At 47.6% G+C, this 18,726-nt stretch overlaps 1 protein-coding gene across 2 annotated transcripts in view; it reads left to right on the top strand.

The window, feature by feature from the left end:
• Positions 1-18,726, top strand: part of LOC129859945 (receptor tyrosine-protein kinase erbB-4-like) — a 600,299-nt gene that overhangs the window by 576,952 nt on the left and 4,621 nt on the right. For both annotated transcript variants that reach the window (XM_055930221.1, XM_055930219.1), the window contains exons 21-23: positions 13,998-14,153; positions 16,284-16,359; positions 16,698-16,844. In XM_055930221.1, coding sequence (XP_055786196.1) covers positions 13,998-14,153; positions 16,284-16,359; positions 16,698-16,844 — 379 coding nt within the window. The remainder of the gene's footprint in view (positions 1-13,997; positions 14,154-16,283; positions 16,360-16,697; positions 16,845-18,726) is intronic.

The following is an 18,726-nucleotide window of genomic DNA, read 5'->3' as shown; positions in this document are numbered from 1 at the left end:
CACTTTCCATCAATTTGTATAGCAGACCCTCATGCCAAATTGAGTCAAAGGCTTTTTTTAAATCAACAGAGCATGAGAAGACCTTTGTTTTCATTTGTTTGTTTGTCAATTGGGGTGTGCATGGCGAATATGTGGTCTATCGTACGATAATTTGGTAAAAAGCCAAGTTGACATTTGCTCAGTACATTGTCACTGAGGAAATGTACAAGTCTGCTGTTAATGATAATGCAGAGGATTTTCCCAAGGTTGCTGTTGATGCATATCCCACGGTAGTTACTGGGGTCAAATTTGTCTCTACTTTTGTGGATTGCGGTGATCAGTCCTTGGTTCCAAATATTGTGGAAGATGCCAAAGCTAAGGATGATGTTAATGAGTTTAAGTATAGCCAATTGGAATTTGTTGTCTGTATATTTGATCATTTCATTGAGGATACCATCAACACCACATGCCTTTTTGGGTTGGAGGGGTTTTATTTTGAGCATCTGGTACATGCCATTGGCTTCTCTCTCTCGCTCTCTGTCTCTCTCTCTCTCTTTCTCTCTCTCTCTTGCTCTCTCTCTCTCTCTCTCTCTCTCTCTCTCTCTCTCTCTCTCTCTCTCTCTCTCTCTCTCTCTCTCTCTCTCTCTCTCTTGCTCTTGCACTCTCTTTCTTTCTTTCTCTCTCTCTCTCTCTCTCTCTCGCTCTGTCTCTCTCTCTGTCTCTCTCTCTCTCTCTCTGTCTCTCTCTCTTTCTGTCTCTCTCTCTCTGTCTCTCTCTCTCTCTCTCTCTGTCTCTCTCTCTCTCTCTCTCTCGCTTTGTCTCTGTCTCTGTCGCTCTCTCTCTTTCTCTCTCTCTTTCTCTGTCTCTGTCTCTCTCTCTCTCTCTCGTTCTCTCTCTCTTTCTCTGTCTCTGTCTCTGTCTCTCTCTCTCTCCAACTCCACCAACCGTCTCCACTGTCCATTTTTCCTCACATTCGTCTAGCGAACACCTCCACCGCCACCATGACACCAGCTGCGAGTCTAGCTGATATATACACCCGTATATTTTCAGGTTTCTGCATAACACGGAACCCAAACCGGCTGTGCGCGTGCACCATCATGCATACATGTATTTTGTCCCCCCACACATTATAATTGAATAATATAGATTTCTAAATGTATTTTGCAACACTAGTCAGGGTATTAGTGTTTCTAAGTGAGCAATGATTCTGTCTGTTTCTCTCTCTCTGTTTCTCTCTCCCTGTCTTTCTCTGTCTGTTTCTCTCTCCCTGTCTTTATCTGTCTGTTTCTCACTCCCTGTCTTTCTCTGTCTGTTTCTCCACTGTCTGGTGGTAGAGGAGAGGGAGGAAGACAGACACCCCCCTCCTCACCAGGGCTTTTTATTGATCACACTGCAAAGTGGCATTCACTTGTTTATCATCCAGAATAATGCACTTCAATTGGCCCTCCTCCCTGTCTGCCTCTGTGTGTGTTTTGGCTTGCTTTGTGTGTGTGTGTCTGTGTGTGTATGTGTGTGTGTGCGTACCTGCCTGCCTGGGTGCGTACTTGTTTGCCTGCGTCCGTGTGTCTGTGTCTTTGTGTGCGTATTGTGTGTTTGCAACCGCACGCATCGATGTTCCCATCCAGTCCATTGAGCAACAAATGAAGGCGGAGAACCGAGTCCCCACAGTCTTACCACAAGGCTCTATGATTTCCTCCACTTCACAGCTTCGCTCATTGGGCTTTGTCATCAACATTAATGTGTTGGCAGGACATCAATTTTCTCCCATGCCTAACCAGCTTGATAATAGGCCCAATTGCAGTGTGTGTATACACATTAAGGGGAGCTTGAAATTCTGATGCATTCTGTCGAACCGTGACTAGCTTAGCTGTAAACATTGCAGCCAGGTCACCTTTAATACAGGTCAGAATTAGATGTCCATCCATGTGTGAGGACGTTGGGAGATGACGTAGAAACCAGCCACTCGGGGGGGGGGGGCGACAGTGACCGCTGTTACATTCAAGTAGGTTTGGGTTTTACTAGGGTGTAATCATCTGCCTCTGGTGCCAAAGGTTGCAAGTTTGAATCCAGCGATAGAAAGTCGTTCTTCATAGTTCTGTTTCAAACCTATCCCAGACCTTAACCCTTACCTAAATATTCAGAGTTAATGTCTAACCTTAACCATTCAGAGTTAATGCCTAACCTTAACCATTCAGAGTTAATGCCTGACCTTAACAATTCAGAGTTAATGTCTAACCTTAACCATTCAGAGTTAATGCCTGACCTTAACAATTTGGAGTTAATGTCTAACCTTAACCATTCAGAGTTAATGCCAAACATTAAAACTTCTACTTGGTCACAATCCCGGATCCGGGAGCACCCTCATCAGTAAAAAAGCTGACTAGCATAGCCTAGCATAGCGCCACAAGTAAATACTAGCATCTAATTATCATGAAATCACAAGTCCAAGACACCAGATGAAAGATACACATCTTGTGAATCCAGCCATCATTTCTGATTTTTAAAATGTTTTACAGGAAAGACACAATATGTATTTCTATTAGCTAACCACGATAGCAAAACTTTTTTTTCCCCACCATTTTTTTACTGCATAGGTAGCTATCACAAATTCGACCAAATAAAGATATAAATAGTCACTAACCAAGAAACAACTTCATCAGATGACAGTCTGATAACATATTTATTGTATAGCATATGTTTTGTTTGAAAAATGTGCATACTTCAGGTATAAATCATAGTTTTACATTGCAGCCACCATCACAACTCTCACCAAAGCAACTAGAATAACTACAGAGAGCAAGTGAATTACCTAAATACTCATCATAAAACATTTATGAAAAATACACAGTGTACAGCAAATGAAAGACAAAGATCTTGTGAATCCAGCCAATATTTCAGATTCTTTAAGTGTTTTACAGCGAAAACACAATATAGCATTATATTAGCTTACTACAATAGCCAACCACACAACAGCATTGAGCGATAACGAATAAACCAGCAAAATATATACATTTTTTCACTAACCTTCTCAAACTTCTTCAGATGACAGTCCTATAACATCATACTACACAATAAATATAGAGTTTGTTCGAAAATGTGCATATTGTGCATATCAGATAGGGGACGGGCTGTACCAACATGAGTCTGAATACCGTACCGACGTTCTAAATCAGATAGGGGACGGGCTGTACCAACATGAGTCTGAATACCCGTAACTCAGATAGGGGACGGGCTGTACCAACATGAGTCTGAATACCCGTACCTACGTTCTAAATCAGATAGGGGACGGGCTGTACCAACATGAGTCTGAATACCCGTAACTCAGATAGGGGACGGGCTGTACCAACATGAGTCTGAATACCCGTACCTACGGTCTAAATCAGATAGGGGACGGGCTGTACAAACATGAGGCTGAATACCCGTACCTACGTTCTAAATCAGATAGGGGACAGGCTGTACCAACATGAGTCTGAATACCGTACGTATGTTCTAAATCAGTTAGGGGACGGGCTGTACCAACATGGGTCTGAATACCGTACCTATGTTCTAAATCAGATAGGGGACGGGCTGTACCAACATGGGTCTGAATACCGTACCTACGTTCTAAATCAGATAGGGGAGGGGCTGTACAAACATGAGTCTGAATACCCGTACCTATGTTCTAAATCAGATAGGGGACGGGCTGTACCAACATGGGTCTGAATACCGTACCTACGTTCTAAATCAGATAGGGGACAGGCTGTACCAACATGAGTCTGAATACCGTACCTACGATCTAAATCAGATAGGGGATGGGCTGTACCAACATGACTCTGAATACCTGAACCTACGATCTAAATCAGATAGGGGACGGGCTGTACCAACATGATTCTGAATACCCGTACCTACGTTCTAAATCAGATAGGGGACGGGCTGTACCAACATGTTTCTGAATACCGTACCTACGTTCTAAATCAGATAGGGGACTGGCTGTTCCAACATGAGTCTGAATACCGTACCTACGTTCTAAATCAGATAGGGGACGGGCTGTACCAACATGAGTCTGAATACCGTACCTACGTTCTAAATCAGATAGGGGACGGGCTGTACCAACATGAGTCTGAATACCGTACCTACGTTCTAAATCAGATAGGGGATGGGCTGTACCAACATGAGTCTGAATACCTGAACCTACGATCAAAGTCAGATAGGGGACGGGCTGTACCAACATGAGTCTGAATACCGTACCTACGTTCTAAATCAGATAGGGGACGGGCTGTACCAACATGAGTCTGAATACCGTACCTACGTTCTAAATCAGATAGGGGACGGGCTGTACCAACATGGGTCTGAATACCGTACCTACGTTCTAAATCAGATAGGGGACGGGCTGTACCAACATGTTTCTGAATACCGTACCTACGTTCTAAATCAGATAGGGGACGGGCTGTACCAACATGAGTCTGAATACCGTACCTACGTTCTAAATCAGATAGGGGACGGGCTGTACCAACATGTTTCTGAATACCGTACCTACGTTCTAAATCAGATAGGGGACGGGCTGTACCAACATGTTTCTGAATACCGTACCTACGTTCTAAATCAGATAGGGGACGGGTTGTACCAACATGAGTCTGAATACCGTACCTACGTTCTGAATCAGATAGGGGACGGGCTGTACCAACATGAGTCTGAATACCGTACCTATGTTCTGAATCAGATAGGGGACGGGCTGTACCAACATGAGTCTGAATTCCGTACCTATGTTCTGAATCAGATAGGGGACGGGCTGTACCAACATGAGTCTGAATACCTGAACCTACGATCTAAATCACATAGGGGACGGGCTGTACCAACATGAGTCTGAATACCGTACCTACGGTCTAAATCAGATAGGGGACGGGCTGTACCAACATGAGTCTGAATACCCGTACCTACGGTCTAAATCAGATAGGGGACGGGCTGTACAAACATGAGGCTGAATACCCGTACCTACGTTCTAAATCAGATAGGGGACAGGCTGTACCAACATGAGTCTGAATACCGTACGTATGTTCTAAATCAGTTAGGGGACGGGCTGTACCAACATGGGTCTGAATACCCGTACCTACGTTCTAAATCAGATAGGGGACGGGCTGTACCAACATGGGTCTGAATACCGTACCTACGTTCTAAATCAGATAGGGGAGGGGCTGTACAAACATGAGTCTGAATACCCGTACCTATGTTCTAAATCAGATAGGGGACGGGCTGTACCAACATGGGTCTGAATACCGTACCTACGTTCTAAATCAGATAGGGGACAGGCTGTACCAACATGAGTCTGAATACCGTACCTACGATCTAAATCAGATAGGGGATGGGCTGTACCAACATGACTCTGAATACCTGAACCTACGATCTAAATCAGATAGGGGACGGGCTGTACCAACATGATTCTGAATACCCGTACCTACGTTCTAAATCAGATAGGGGACGGGCTGTACCAACATGTTTCTGAATACCGTACCTACGTTCTAAATCAGATAGGGGACTGGCTGTTCCAACATGAGTCTGAATACCGTACCTACGTTCTAAATCAGATAGGGGACGGGCTGTACCAACATGACTCTGAATACCGTACCTATGTTCTAAATCAGATAGGGGACGGGCTGTACCAACATGACTCTGAATACCGTACCTACGTTCTAAATCAGATAGGGGACGGGCTGTACCAACATGTTTCTGAATACCGTACCTACGTTCTAAATCAGATAGGGGACGGGCTGTACCAACATGAGTCTGAATACCGTACCTACGTTCTAAATCAGATAGGGGACGGGCTGTACCAACATGTTTCTGAATACCGTACCTACGTTCTAAATCAGATAGGGGACGGGCTGTACCAACATGTTTCTGAATACCGTACCTACGTTCTAAATCAGATAGGGGACGGGTTGTACCAACATGAGTCTGAATACCGTACCTACGTTCTGAATCAGATAGGGGACGGGCTGTACCAACATGAGTCTGAATACCGTACCTATGTTCTGAATCAGATAGGGGACGGGCTGTACCAACATGAGTCTGAATTCCGTACCTATGTTCTGAATCAGATAGGGGACGGGCTGTACCAACATGAGTCTGAATACCTGAACCTACGATCTAAATCACATAGGGGACGGGCTGTACCAACATGAGTCTGAATACCGTACCTACGTTCTAAATCAGATAGGGGACGGGCTGTACCAACATGAGTCTGAATACCCGTACCTACGTTCTATTTCAGATAGGGGACGGGCTGTACCAACATGAGTCTGAATACCCGTACCTACGTTCTAAATCAGATAGGGGACGGGCTGTACCAACATGAGTCTGAATACCGTACCTACGATCTAATTCAGATAGGGGACGGGCTGTACCAACATGAGTCTGAATACTTTACCTACGTTCTAAATCAGATAGGGGACGGGCTGTACCAACATGACTCTGAATACCGTACCTACGTTCTAAATCAGATAGGGGACGGGCTGTACCAACATGTTTCTGAATACCGTACCTACGTTCTAAATCAGATAGGGGACGGGCTGTACCAACATGACTCTGAATACCGTACCTACATTCTATATCAGATAGGGGACGGGCTGTACCAACATGAGTCTGAATACACGTACCTACGTTCTAAATCAGATAGGGGACTGGCTGTACCAACATGGGTCTGAATACCGTACCTACGTTCTAAATCAGATAGGGGACGGGCTGTACCAACATGTTTCTGAATACCGTACCTACGTTCTAAATCAGATAGGGGACGGGCTGTACCAACATGAGTCTGAATACCCGTACCTACGTTCTATTTCAGATAGGGGACGGGCTGTACCAACATGAGTCTGAATACCCGTACCTACGTTCTAAATCAGATAGGGGACGGGCTGTACCAACATGAGTCTGAATACCGTACCTACGATCTAATTCAGATAGGGGACGGGCTGTACCAACATGAGTCTGAATACTTTACCTACGTTCTAAATCAGATAGGGGACGGGCTGTACCAACATGACTCTGAATACCGTACCTACGTTCTAAATCAGATAGGGGACGGGCTGTACCAACATGTTTCTGAATACCGTACCTACGTTCTAAATCAGATAGGGGACGGGCTGTACCAACATGACTCTGAATACCGTACCTACATTCTATATCAGATAGGGGACGGGCTGTACCAACATGAGTCTGAATACACGTACCTACGTTCTAAATCAGATAGGGGACTGGCTGTACCAACATGGGTCTGAATACCGTACCTACGTTCTAAATCAGATAGGGGACGGGCTGTACCAACATGTTTCTGAATACCGTACCTACGTTCTAAATCAGATAGGGGACGGGCTGTACCAACATGACTCTGAATACCGTACCTACATTCTATATCAGATAGGGGACGGGCTGTACCAACATGAGTCTGAATACACGTACCTACGTTCTAAATCAGATAGGGGACTGGCTGTACCAACATGGGTCTGAATACCGTACCTACGTTCTAAATCAGATAGGGGACGGGCTGTACCAACATGAGTCTGAATACCGTACCTACGTTCTCAATCAGATAGGGGATGGGCTGTACCAACATGAGTTTGAATACCGTACCTACGTTCTAAATCAGATAGGGGACGGGCTGTACCAACATGAGTCTGAATACCGTACCTACGTTCTCAATCAGATAGGGGATGGGCTGTACCAACATGAGTCTGAATACCGTACCTACGTTCTAAATCAGATAGGGGACGGGCTGTACCAACGTGGGTCTGAATACCGTACCTATGTTCAAAATCAGATAGGGGACGGGCTGTACCAACATGAGTCTGAATACCGTACCTACGTTCTATATCAGATAGGGGACGGGCTGTACAAACATGAGTCTGAATACCGTACCTACGTTCTAAATCAGATAGGGGACGGGCTGTACCAACATGAGTCTGAATACCCGTAACTCAGATAGGGGACGGGCTGTACCAACATGAGTCTGAATACCCGTACCTACGTTCTAAATCAGATAGGGGACTGGCTGTACCAACATGAGTCTGAATACCGTACCTACGTTCTAAATCAGATAGGGGACGGGCTGTACCAACATGAGTCTGAATACCCGTACCTACGGTCTAAATCAGATAGGGGACTGGCTGTACCAACATGGGTCTGAATACCGTACCTACGTTCTAAATCAGATAGGGGACGGGCTGTACCAACATGAGTCTGAATACCGTACCTACGTTCTAAATCAGATAGGGGACGGGCTGTACCAACATGAGTCTGAATACCCGTACCTACGTTCTAAATCAGATAGGGGACGGGCTGTACAAACATGAGTCTGAATACCGTACCTACGTTCTAAATCAGATAGTGGACGGTCTGTACCAACATGAGTCTGAATACCCGTACCTACGTTCTAAATCAGATAGGGGACGGGCTGTACAAACATGTTTCTGAATACCGTACCTACGTTCTAAATCAGATAGGTGACGGGCTGTACCAACATGAGTCTGAGTACCGTACCTACGTTCTAAATCAGATAGTGGACGGTCTGTACCAACATGAGTCTGAATACCCGTACCTACGTTCTAAATCAGATAGGGGACGGGCTGTACAAACATGAGTCTGAATACCGTACCTACGTTCTAAATCAGATAGGGGACGGTCTGTACCAACATGAGTCTGAATACCCGTACCTACGTTCTAAATCAGATAGGGGACGGGCTGTACAAACATGAGTCTGAATACCGTACCTACGTTCTAAATCAGATAGGGGATGGGCTGTACCAACATGAGTCTGAATACCTGAACCTACGATCAAAGTCAGATAGGGGACGGGCTGTACCAACATGAGTCTGAATACCGTACCTACGTTCTAAATCAGATAGGGGACGGGCTGTACCAACATGAGTCTGAATACCGTACCTACGTTCTAAATCAGATAGGGGACGGGCTGTACCAACATGACTCTGAATACCGTACCTATGTTCTAAATCAGATAGGGGACGGGCTGTACCAACATGAGTCTGAATACGGTACCTACGTTCTAAATCAGATAGGGGACGGGCTCTACCAACATGGGTCTGAATACGGTACCTACGTTCTAAATCAGATAGGGGACGGGCTGTACCAACATGAGTCTGAATACCGTACCTATGTTCTAAATCAGATAGGGGACGGGCTGTACCAACATGAGTCTGAATACCGTACCTATGTTCTAAATCAGATAGGGGACGGGCTTTACCAACATGAGTCTGAATACCGTACCTACGTTCTAAATCAGATAGGGGACGGGCTGTACCAACATGAGTCTGAATACCGTACCTACGTTCTAAATCAGATAGGGGACGGGCTGTACCAACATGAGTCTGAATACCTGAACCTACGATCAAAATCAGAAAGGGGACGGGCTGTACCAACATGAGTCTGAATACCGTACCTACGTTTTAAATCAGATAGGGGACGGGCTGTACCAACATGACTCTGAGTACCGTACCTACATTCTATATCAGATAGGGGACGGGCTGTACCAACATGAGTCTGAATACACGTACCTACGTTCTAAATCAGATAGGGGACGGGCTGTACCAACATGAGTCTGAATACCCGTACCTACATTCTATATCAGATAGGGGACGGGCTGTACCAACATGAGTCTGAATACCGTACCTATATTCTAAATCAGATAGGGGACGGGCTGTACCAACATGGGTCTGAATACCGTACCTACATTCTATATCATTTAGGGGACAGGCTACAAACATGAGTCTGTATACCGTACAAACGTTCTAAATCAGATATTAAATATAGTAGGTTATATGATTATTACACAGTGTGCAGTACATTATATATAGTAGGTCATATGATTATTACACAGTATGCAGTACATTTTAAATAGTAGACAAGACACATGGCCACACTCTCTCTCTCTCTGGCACACCTCCTGTCCCTGTCTGCCAGGGTCACTCTCCCTAACACACCTCCTGTCCCAGTCTGTCAGGGTCACTCTCCCTAACACACCTCCTGTCCCAGTCTGTAAGGGTCACTCTCCCTAACACACCTCCTGTCCCAGTCTGCCAGGGTCACTCTCCCTAACACATCTCCTGTCCCAGTCTGTCAGGGTCACTCTCCCTAACACACCTCCTGTCCCAGTCTGTCAGGGTCACTCTCCCTAACACACCTCCTGTCCCAGTCTGTCAGGGTCACTCTCCCTAACACACCTCCTGTCCCAGTCTGTCAGGGTCACTCTCCCTAACACACCTCCTGTCCCAGTCTGCCAGGGTCACTCTCCCTAACACACCTCCTGTCCCAGTCTGTCAGGGTCACTCTCCCTAACACACCTCCTGTCCCAGTCTGTCAGGGTCACTCTCCCTAACACACCTCCTGTCCCAGTCTGCCAGGGTCACTCTCCCTAACACACCTCCTGTCCCAGTCTGTCAGGGTCACTCTCCCTAACACACCTCCTGTCCCAGTCTGTCAGGGCCACTCTCCCTAACACACCTCCTGTCCCAGTCTGTCAGGGTCACTCTCCCTAACACACCTCCTGCCCCAGTCTGTCAGGGCCACTCTCCCTAACACACCTCCTGCCCCAGTCTGCCAGGGTCACTCTCCCTAACACACCTCCTGTCCCAGTCTGTCAGGGTCATTCTCCCTAACACATAGGTTTGTGTTCCTCTATATGATTTCTGGCTTTAATATAATCAGCCATTCAATTCCCTGTATTTGGGAGGAGGAGACCACAGAGCAGGGAGAACAGAGCAGGGCAGGGAGAACAGAGCAGGGCAGGGAGAACAGAGCATGGCAGGGAGAACAGAGCAGGGCAGGGAGAACAGAGCATGGCAGGGAGAACAGAGCAGGGCAGGGCAGGGAGAACAGAGCATGGCAGGGAGAACAGAGCATGGCAGGGAGAACAGAGCAGGGCAGGGAGAACAGAGCAGGGCAGGGCAGGGAGAACAGGGCAGGGCAGGGAGAACAGAGCAGGGCAGGGAGAACAGAGCAGGGAGAACAGAGCAGGGCAGGGAGAACAGAGCAGGGCAGGGAGAACAGGCCAGGGCAGGGAGAACAGAGCAGGGCAGGGAGAACAGGCCAGGGCAGGGAGAACAGAGCATGGCAAGGCAGGGAGACCAGGGCAGAGCAGGGAGAACAGAGCAGGGCAGGGAGAACAGGCCAGGGCAGGGAGAACAGAGCATGGCAAGGCAGGGAGAACAGGGCAGAGCAGGGAGAACAGAGCAGGGAGAACAGAGCATGGAGAACAGATCATGGCAGGGAGAACAGAGCAGGGCAGGGAGAACAGAGCATGGCAGGGAGAACAGAGCATGGCAGGGAGAACAGAGCATGGCAGGGAGAACAGAGCAGGACAGGGAGAACAGAGCATGGAGAACAGAGCATGGCAGGGAGAACAGAGCAGGGCAGGGAGAACAGAGCATGGCAGGGATAACAGGGCATGGCAGGGAGAACAGAGCAGGGCAGGGAGAACAGAGCAGGGCAGGGAGAACAGAGCAGGGCAGGGAGAACAGAGCAGGGAGAACAGAGCATGGCAGGGAGAACAGAGCAGGGCAGGGAGAACAGAGCATGGCAGGGAGAACAGAGCAGGGCAGGGAGAACAGAGCATGGCAGGGCAGGGAGAACAGAGCAGGGCAGGGAGAACAGAGCAGGGCAGGGAGAACAGAGCAGGGCAGGGAGAACAGAGCAGGACAGGGAGAACAGGCCAGGGCAGGGAGAACAGAGCAGGGCAGGGAGAACAGAGCACGGCAGGGAGAACAGAGCAGGGAGAACAGAGCAGGGCAGGGAGAACAGAGCAGGGCAGGGAGAACAGAGCATGGCAGGGCAGGGAGAACAGACCAGGGCAGGGAGAACAGAGCAGGGCAGGGAGAACAGAGCAGGGCAGGGAGAACAGAGCAGGGCAGGGAGAACAGAGCAGGACAGGGAGAACAGGCCAGGGCAGGGAGAACAGAGCAGGGCAGGGAGAACAGAGCACGGCAGGGAGAACAGAGCAGGGAGAACAGAGCAGGGCAGGGAGAACAGAGCAGGGCAGGGAGAACAGAGCATGGCAGGGAGAACAGAGCACGGAGATCAGAGCACGACAGGGAGAGCAGAGCAGGGAGAACAGAGCAGGGCAGGGAGAACAGAGCAGGGCAGGGAGAACAGAGCAGGGCAGGGAGAACAGAGCAGGGCAGGGAGAACAGAGCAGGACAGGGAGAACAGGCCAGGGCAGGGAGAACAGAGCAGGGCAGGGAGAACAGAGCAGGGCAGGGAGAACAGAGCAGGACAGGGAGAACAGGCCAGGGCAGGGAGAACAGAGCAGGGCAGGGAGAACAGAGCACGGCAGGGAGAACAGAGCAGGGAGAACAGAGCAGGGCAGGGAGAACAGAGCAGGGCAGGGAGAACAGAGCAGGGCAGGGAGAACAGAGCACGGAGATCAGAGCACGACAGGGAGAGCAGAGCAGGGAGATCAGAGCGGGACAGGGAGAACAGGGCAGAGCAGGGAGAACAGAGCAGGACAGGGAGAACAGAGCAGGGCAGGGAGAACAGAGCATGGCAGGGAGAACAGAGCAGGGAGATCAGGGCAGGACAGGGAGAACAGAGCAGGGCAGGGAGAATAAGAAAGTGCAGGGAGAAGAGGGCAGGGCAGAGAGAACAGGGCACGGAGAACAGGGCAGGGAGATCAGGGCAGGGCAGGGAGAACAGGGCAGGGAGAACAGGGCAGGGAGAACAGCGCAGGGCAGGGAGAACAGGGCAGGGCAGGGAGAACAGGGCAGGGAGAACAGGGCAGGGAGAACAGGGCAGGGAGAACAGGGCAGGGAGAACAGGGCAGGGAGAACAGGGCAGGGAGAACAGGGCAGGGAGATCAGGGCAGGGAGAAGAAGGCAGGGAGAAGAGGCAGGGAGAAGAAGGCAGGGAGAACAGGGCAGGGAGAACAGGGCAGGGAGAACAGGGCAGGGAGAACGGGGCAGGGAGAACAGGGCCGGGAGAACAGGGCAGGGAGAACAAGGCAAGGAGAACAGGGCAGGGAGAACGGGACAGGGCAGGGAGAACGGGGCAGGGAGAACGGGGCAGGGCAAGGAGAACAGGGCAGGGAGAACGGGACAGGGCAGGGAGAACGGGGCAGGGAGAACGGGGCAGGGCAGGGAAAACAGGGCAGGGAGAACGGGGCAGGGCAGGGAGAACAGGGCAGGAATAACGGGGCAGGGAGAACGGGGCAGGGCAGGGAGGACAGGGCAGGAATAACGGGGCAGGGAGAACGGGGCAGGGCAGGGAGGACAGGGCAGGGAGAACGGGGCAGGGCAGGGAGAACAGGGCAGGGATAACAGCGCAGGGCAGGGAGAACAGGGCAGGGAGAACGGGGCAGGGAGAACGGGGCAGGGCAGGGATAACAGCGCAGGGCAGAGAGAATAGAGAAGGGCAGGGAGAAGAGAGAATGATGGTGGTGGTGGTGGTGTTGATGGTGATGATTGTGACGATAATGATTGTGATGATGATGATGATGATGATTGTGATGAAAATGGAAATACACAATCAGAAAAAGTGTTTATTTCTCTCTCCCTCCCTCTCTCCCTCTCCATCTCTCTCTCTCTCTATCTCCTCTATCCTATCTCTGTCTCTCCTCTCCCCCCTCTCTCTCTATCTCCTCTTTCCTATCTCTATCTCTCCCCCCCTCTTTCTCTCTTATCTCTCTCTATCTATCTCTCCCTCTCTCTCTCCCTCCTCTCTCTCTATTTCTATCTCCCCCTCTCTCTCTTTCCTCTCTTTATCTCTCTCCCCCTCTCCCTTCCTCCTCTCTCTCTCCCTCTCTCTCTCCCTCCTCTCTCTCTCTCTATGTCTCTCCCTCATCTCTCTCTCTATTTCTCTCTCTCTCTCTCTATTCCTCTCCCTCTCTCCCTCCCTCCTCTCTCTTTATTTCTATCTTCCCCCTCTCTCTCTTTCCTCTCTCTATCTCTCTCCCCTTCTCCCTTCCTCCTCTCTCCCTCTCTCTCTCCCTCCGCTCTCTTTCACTCTTTCACTCTCTCTCTCTCTCTCTGCCACCATGCCAGGGCATGATGTATCTGGAGGAGAGAAGGCTGGTCCACAGAGATCTGGCAGCCCGTAATGTTCTGGTCAAGTCCCCCAACCACATCAAGATCACAGACTTTGGCCTGGCCAGACTGCTGGACGTCGACGAGAAAGAGTACAACGCAGACGGGGGCAAGGTGTGTGTGTGTGTGTGTGTGTGTGTGTGTGTGTGTGTGTGTGTGTGTGTGTGTGTGTGTGTGTGTGTGTGTGTGTGTGTGTGTGTGTGTGTGTGTGTGTGTGTGTGTGTGTGTGTGTGTGTGTGTGTGTGTGCGCGCGCGCGCGCGCGTGCATGTGTGTTGTGATGTTATACAGAATCACATCTAAATGTTTAATATATACTATTGATTAATATATACACCTACCGTTTAAAAGTTTGGGGTCATTTAGAAATGTCCTTGTTTTTGAAAGACATCAAATTGATCAGAAATTCAGTATAGACATTGTTAATGTTGTAAATGACTATTGTAGCTGGAAACTGAAGATTTTTTTATGGAATATCTACATAGGCGTACAGAGGCCCATGATCAGCAACCATTTTTATTTTAATACATTTGCAAAAATGTCTAAAAACCTGTTTTCACTTCGTCATGATGAGGTATTGTGATGTATTGATGGGATATTGTGATGTCATGATGGGGTATTGTGATGTCGTGATGGGGTATTGTGATGTCATGATGGGGTATTGTGATGTCGTGATGGGGTATTGTGATGTCATGATGGGGTATTGTGATGTCGTGATGGGGTATTGTGATGTCATGATGGGGTATTGTGATGTCGTGATGGGGTATTGTGATGTCATGATGGGGTATTGTGATGGCATGATGGGGTATTGTGATGTCGTGATGGGGTATTGTGATGTCATGATGGGGTATTGTGTGTAGATGGATGAGGAAAAACGTTTTTTTTAATCATTTTAGAATAAGGCTGTAACGTAACAAAATGTGGAAAAAGTCAAGGGGTCTGAATACTTTTCCGAATGCACTGTATACCATTGAAAACAAGTGCGTTTAATTTTCCTCTTTGAGTTGCAGTAGAGAAGAGAGTGAGAGATGAAACCCAGTTAATATAGACAGGATATGTAATACAGTCATGTTCTAGTAGGTAATAGATTTCCACAGTGTACCTACCTGCAGGGGTAAATTGGGTTTCCAGTCCACAAGACAATCACATGGTGTGGTACTGGTTGCTATGACGGCCAATGTTGACACGTTGTACTGTAACAAGTGTTACACTGGCATATCACTGTCCATCCCAGAAAATGCCTTGCAACATGCAGTAGTCAGTCTTGGATCCAAGCTGACCTTCATATTTTGAAGACTGTTTCATTTCATTTCAATCCTGCCATGGATATAAATGGAACGTAATGGAATGAGGCTACTCAATTCTGGACTAGGATTAGAACATAGATGGTATTAACTGTTAAAAGTTTACAGGTCAGTACTACCAGGAATATGAAAACAGAAAATGTATTGTTCTACATAGACCCATCACAACCTTTCCATCTGATACATGATGATGAATCCGAGAGTTTTAGGTTGGAGAGGAAACATTCACTAACACTTGTCTGTTCTCTCTTGACATTTGTATCATCAGTGCACTCGAGTTAATAATCCTTCTCTTTCTCTCTCTGTCTCTCCACCTCTCCCTCTGTCTCTCTCTCTTTCTCTCTCTGTCTCTCCACCTCTCCCTCTGTCTCTCTCTCTTTCTCTCTCTGTCTCTCCACCTCTCCCTCTGTCTCTCTCTCTCTCCCTCTGTCTCTCCACCTCTCCCTCTGTCTCTGTCTCTCTTTCTCTCTTTCTCTCTCTGTCTCTCCACCTCTCCCTCTGTCTCTGTCTCTCTTTCTCTCTTTCTCTCCCTTCCTCTCATCTCTCTCTCTCTCATCCCCCCTCTGTCTTTCTCTCTCTGTCTCTCCACCTCTCCCTCTGTCTCTGTCTCTCTTTCTCTCTCTCTCTCTCTCCCTCCCTCTCATCTCTCTCTCTCATCCCCCCTCTGTCTTTCTCTCTCCCTCTCTCTCTCTCCCTCCCTCTCATCTCTCTCTCTCATCCCCCCTCTGTCTCTCTCTCTCTCTCTCATCACCCCTCTGTCTCTCTCTCTCTCTCTCTCTCTCTCTCTCTCTCTCTCTCTCTCTCTCTCTCTCTCCCTCTCTCTCTCTCTCTCTCTCTCGCTCTCTCATCCCCCTCTCGCTCTCTTTCTCTTGTTCTCTCTCTCTCACTCTCACCCCCCTCCCCACGCTCTCTCTCTCCCTCCCTTTCTCTCTCTCTCTCTAGATGCCCATTAAGTGGATGGCGTTGGAGTGTATTCACTACAGGAAGTTCACACACCAGAGTGATGTGTGGAGCTACGGTACGTGTGACATTACAAACAAACGATACTGAATTCCTTTGTCTCTCTTTCTCTTTCCCTCTCGTTTTCTCTTTCTTTCTGTCCTACTTGCTTTCTTCCTCTCTCTTTATCTATCTCTCTCTGCCTCATTTTCTGTCTTGTGTTTTCTCTCTCTCTTTCAATACAATAAAATTTCAATTTAAGGGCTTTATTGACATGGGAAACATATGTTAACATTGCCAAAGCAAGTGAAATAGATAATTAACAAACTGAAATAAACAATTAAAATGAACAGTAAACATTAGACTCTTCTCTCTCTCTTTCTCTTTCTCTCTCTCTTTCTCTCTCTCTCTCTCCAGGTGTGACTATCTGGGAGCTGATGACTTTCGGAGGGAAGCCGTATGACGGCATCCCCACACGGGAGATCCCAGACATCCTGGAGAAGGGCGAGCGTCTGCCTCAGCCCCCCATCTGCACCATAGACGTCTATATGGTCATGGTTAAATGTACGTATGATACAGTTGAAGTCAGAAGTTTACGTACACTTAGGTTGGAGTCATTAAAACTCATTTTTCAACCATTGCAAAAATGTCTTGTTAACAAACTATAGTTTTGGCAGGTCGGTTAGGACATCTACTTTGTGCATGACACAAGTCATTTTTCCAACAATTGTTTACAGACAGATTATTTCACTTATTTCACTGTATCACATTTCCAGTGGGTCAGAAGTTTACATACATTAAGTTGACTGTGCATTTAAACAGCTTGGAAAATTCCAGAAAATGATGTCATGGCTTTAGAAGCTTCTGATAGGCTAATTGACATAATTTGAGTCAATTGGAGGTGTACCTATGGATGTATTTCAAGACCTACCTTCAAACTCAGTGCCTCTTTGCTTGACATCATGGGAAAATCTAAAGAAATCAGCCAAGACATCAGAATTATTTTTTAGACCTCCATCTTTGGGTGCAATTTCCAAACGCCTGAATATACCATATTCATCTGTACAAACAACAGTACACAAGTATAAACACCATAGGACCACTCAGCCGTCATACCGCTCAGAAAGGAGACGCGTTCTGTCTCCTAGAGTGCAAATCAATCCCAGAACGCCAGCAAAGGACCTTGTGAAGATGCTGGAGTAAACAGGTACAAAAGTATCTATATCCACAGTAAAACAAGTCCTATATCGACATAACCTGAAAGGCCGCTCAGCAAGGAAGAAGCCACTGCTCCAAAACCGCCATAAAAAAGCCAGACTACGGTTTGCAACTGCACATGGGGACAAAGATCGTACTTTGTCCCCAAATGTCCTCTGGTCTAATGAAACAAAAACAGAACTGTTTGGCAATAATCACCATCGTTATGTTTGGAGGAAAATGGGGGAGGCTTGCAAGCCGGAGAACACCATCCCAACCATGAAGCACGGTGGTGGCAGCATCATGTTGAGGGGGTGCTTTGCTGCAAGAGGGACTGGTGCACTTCACAAAATAGATGGCATGATGAGATGGCATGATGTATATATACAGTTAAAGTCGGAAGTTTACATACACCTTAGCCAAATACATTTAAACTCAGTTTTTCACAATTCCTGACATTTAATTCTAGTAAAAAATCCCTGTCTTAGGTCAGTTAGGATCACCACTTCATATTAAGAATGTGAAATGTCAGAATAATAGTAGAGAGAATTATTTATTTCAGCTTTTATTTCTTTCATCACATTCCCAGTGGGTCAGAAGTTTACATACACTCAATTCGTTTTTGATAGCATTACCTTTAAATTGTTTAACTTGGTTCAAACGTTTCGGGTAGCTTTCCACAAGCTTCCCACAATAAGTCGGGTGAATTTTGGCCCATTCAACCTGACAGCTGGTGTAACCGAGTCAGGTTTGTAGGCCTCCATGCTCGCACATGCTTTTTCAGTTCTGCCCACACATTTTCTATAGGATTGAGGTCAGGGCTTTGTGATGGCCACCCCAATAGCTTGACTTTGTTGTCCTTAAGCCATTTCCCCACAACTTTGGAAGTATGCTTGGGTTCATTGTCCATTTGGAAGACCCATTTGCAACCAAGCTTTAACTTCCTGACTGATGTCTTAATAAGATGTTGTTTCAATATATACACATAGTTTTCCTTCCACATGATGAAATCTAGTTTGTGAAGTGCATCAGCACAAAAGCACGTGCTTCTACACCTGCATTGCTTGCTGTTTGGGGTTTTAGGCTGGGTTTCTGTACAGCACTTCGAGATATTAGCTGATGTACGAAGGGCTATATAAAATAAACTTGATTGATTGACTTGATCAGTCCATCCTGCAGCAAAGCACCCCCACAACATAATGTTGCCACCCCTGTGCTTCACAGTTGGGATGGTGTTCTTCGGCTTGCA

This window comes from Salvelinus fontinalis, chromosome 7, assembly GCF_029448725.1.
Source record: "Salvelinus fontinalis isolate EN_2023a chromosome 7, ASM2944872v1, whole genome shotgun sequence".
NCBI lineage: Eukaryota > Metazoa > Chordata > Actinopteri > Salmoniformes > Salmonidae > Salvelinus > Salvelinus fontinalis.
This window is presented reverse-complemented; position numbering and strand designations above follow the sequence as displayed.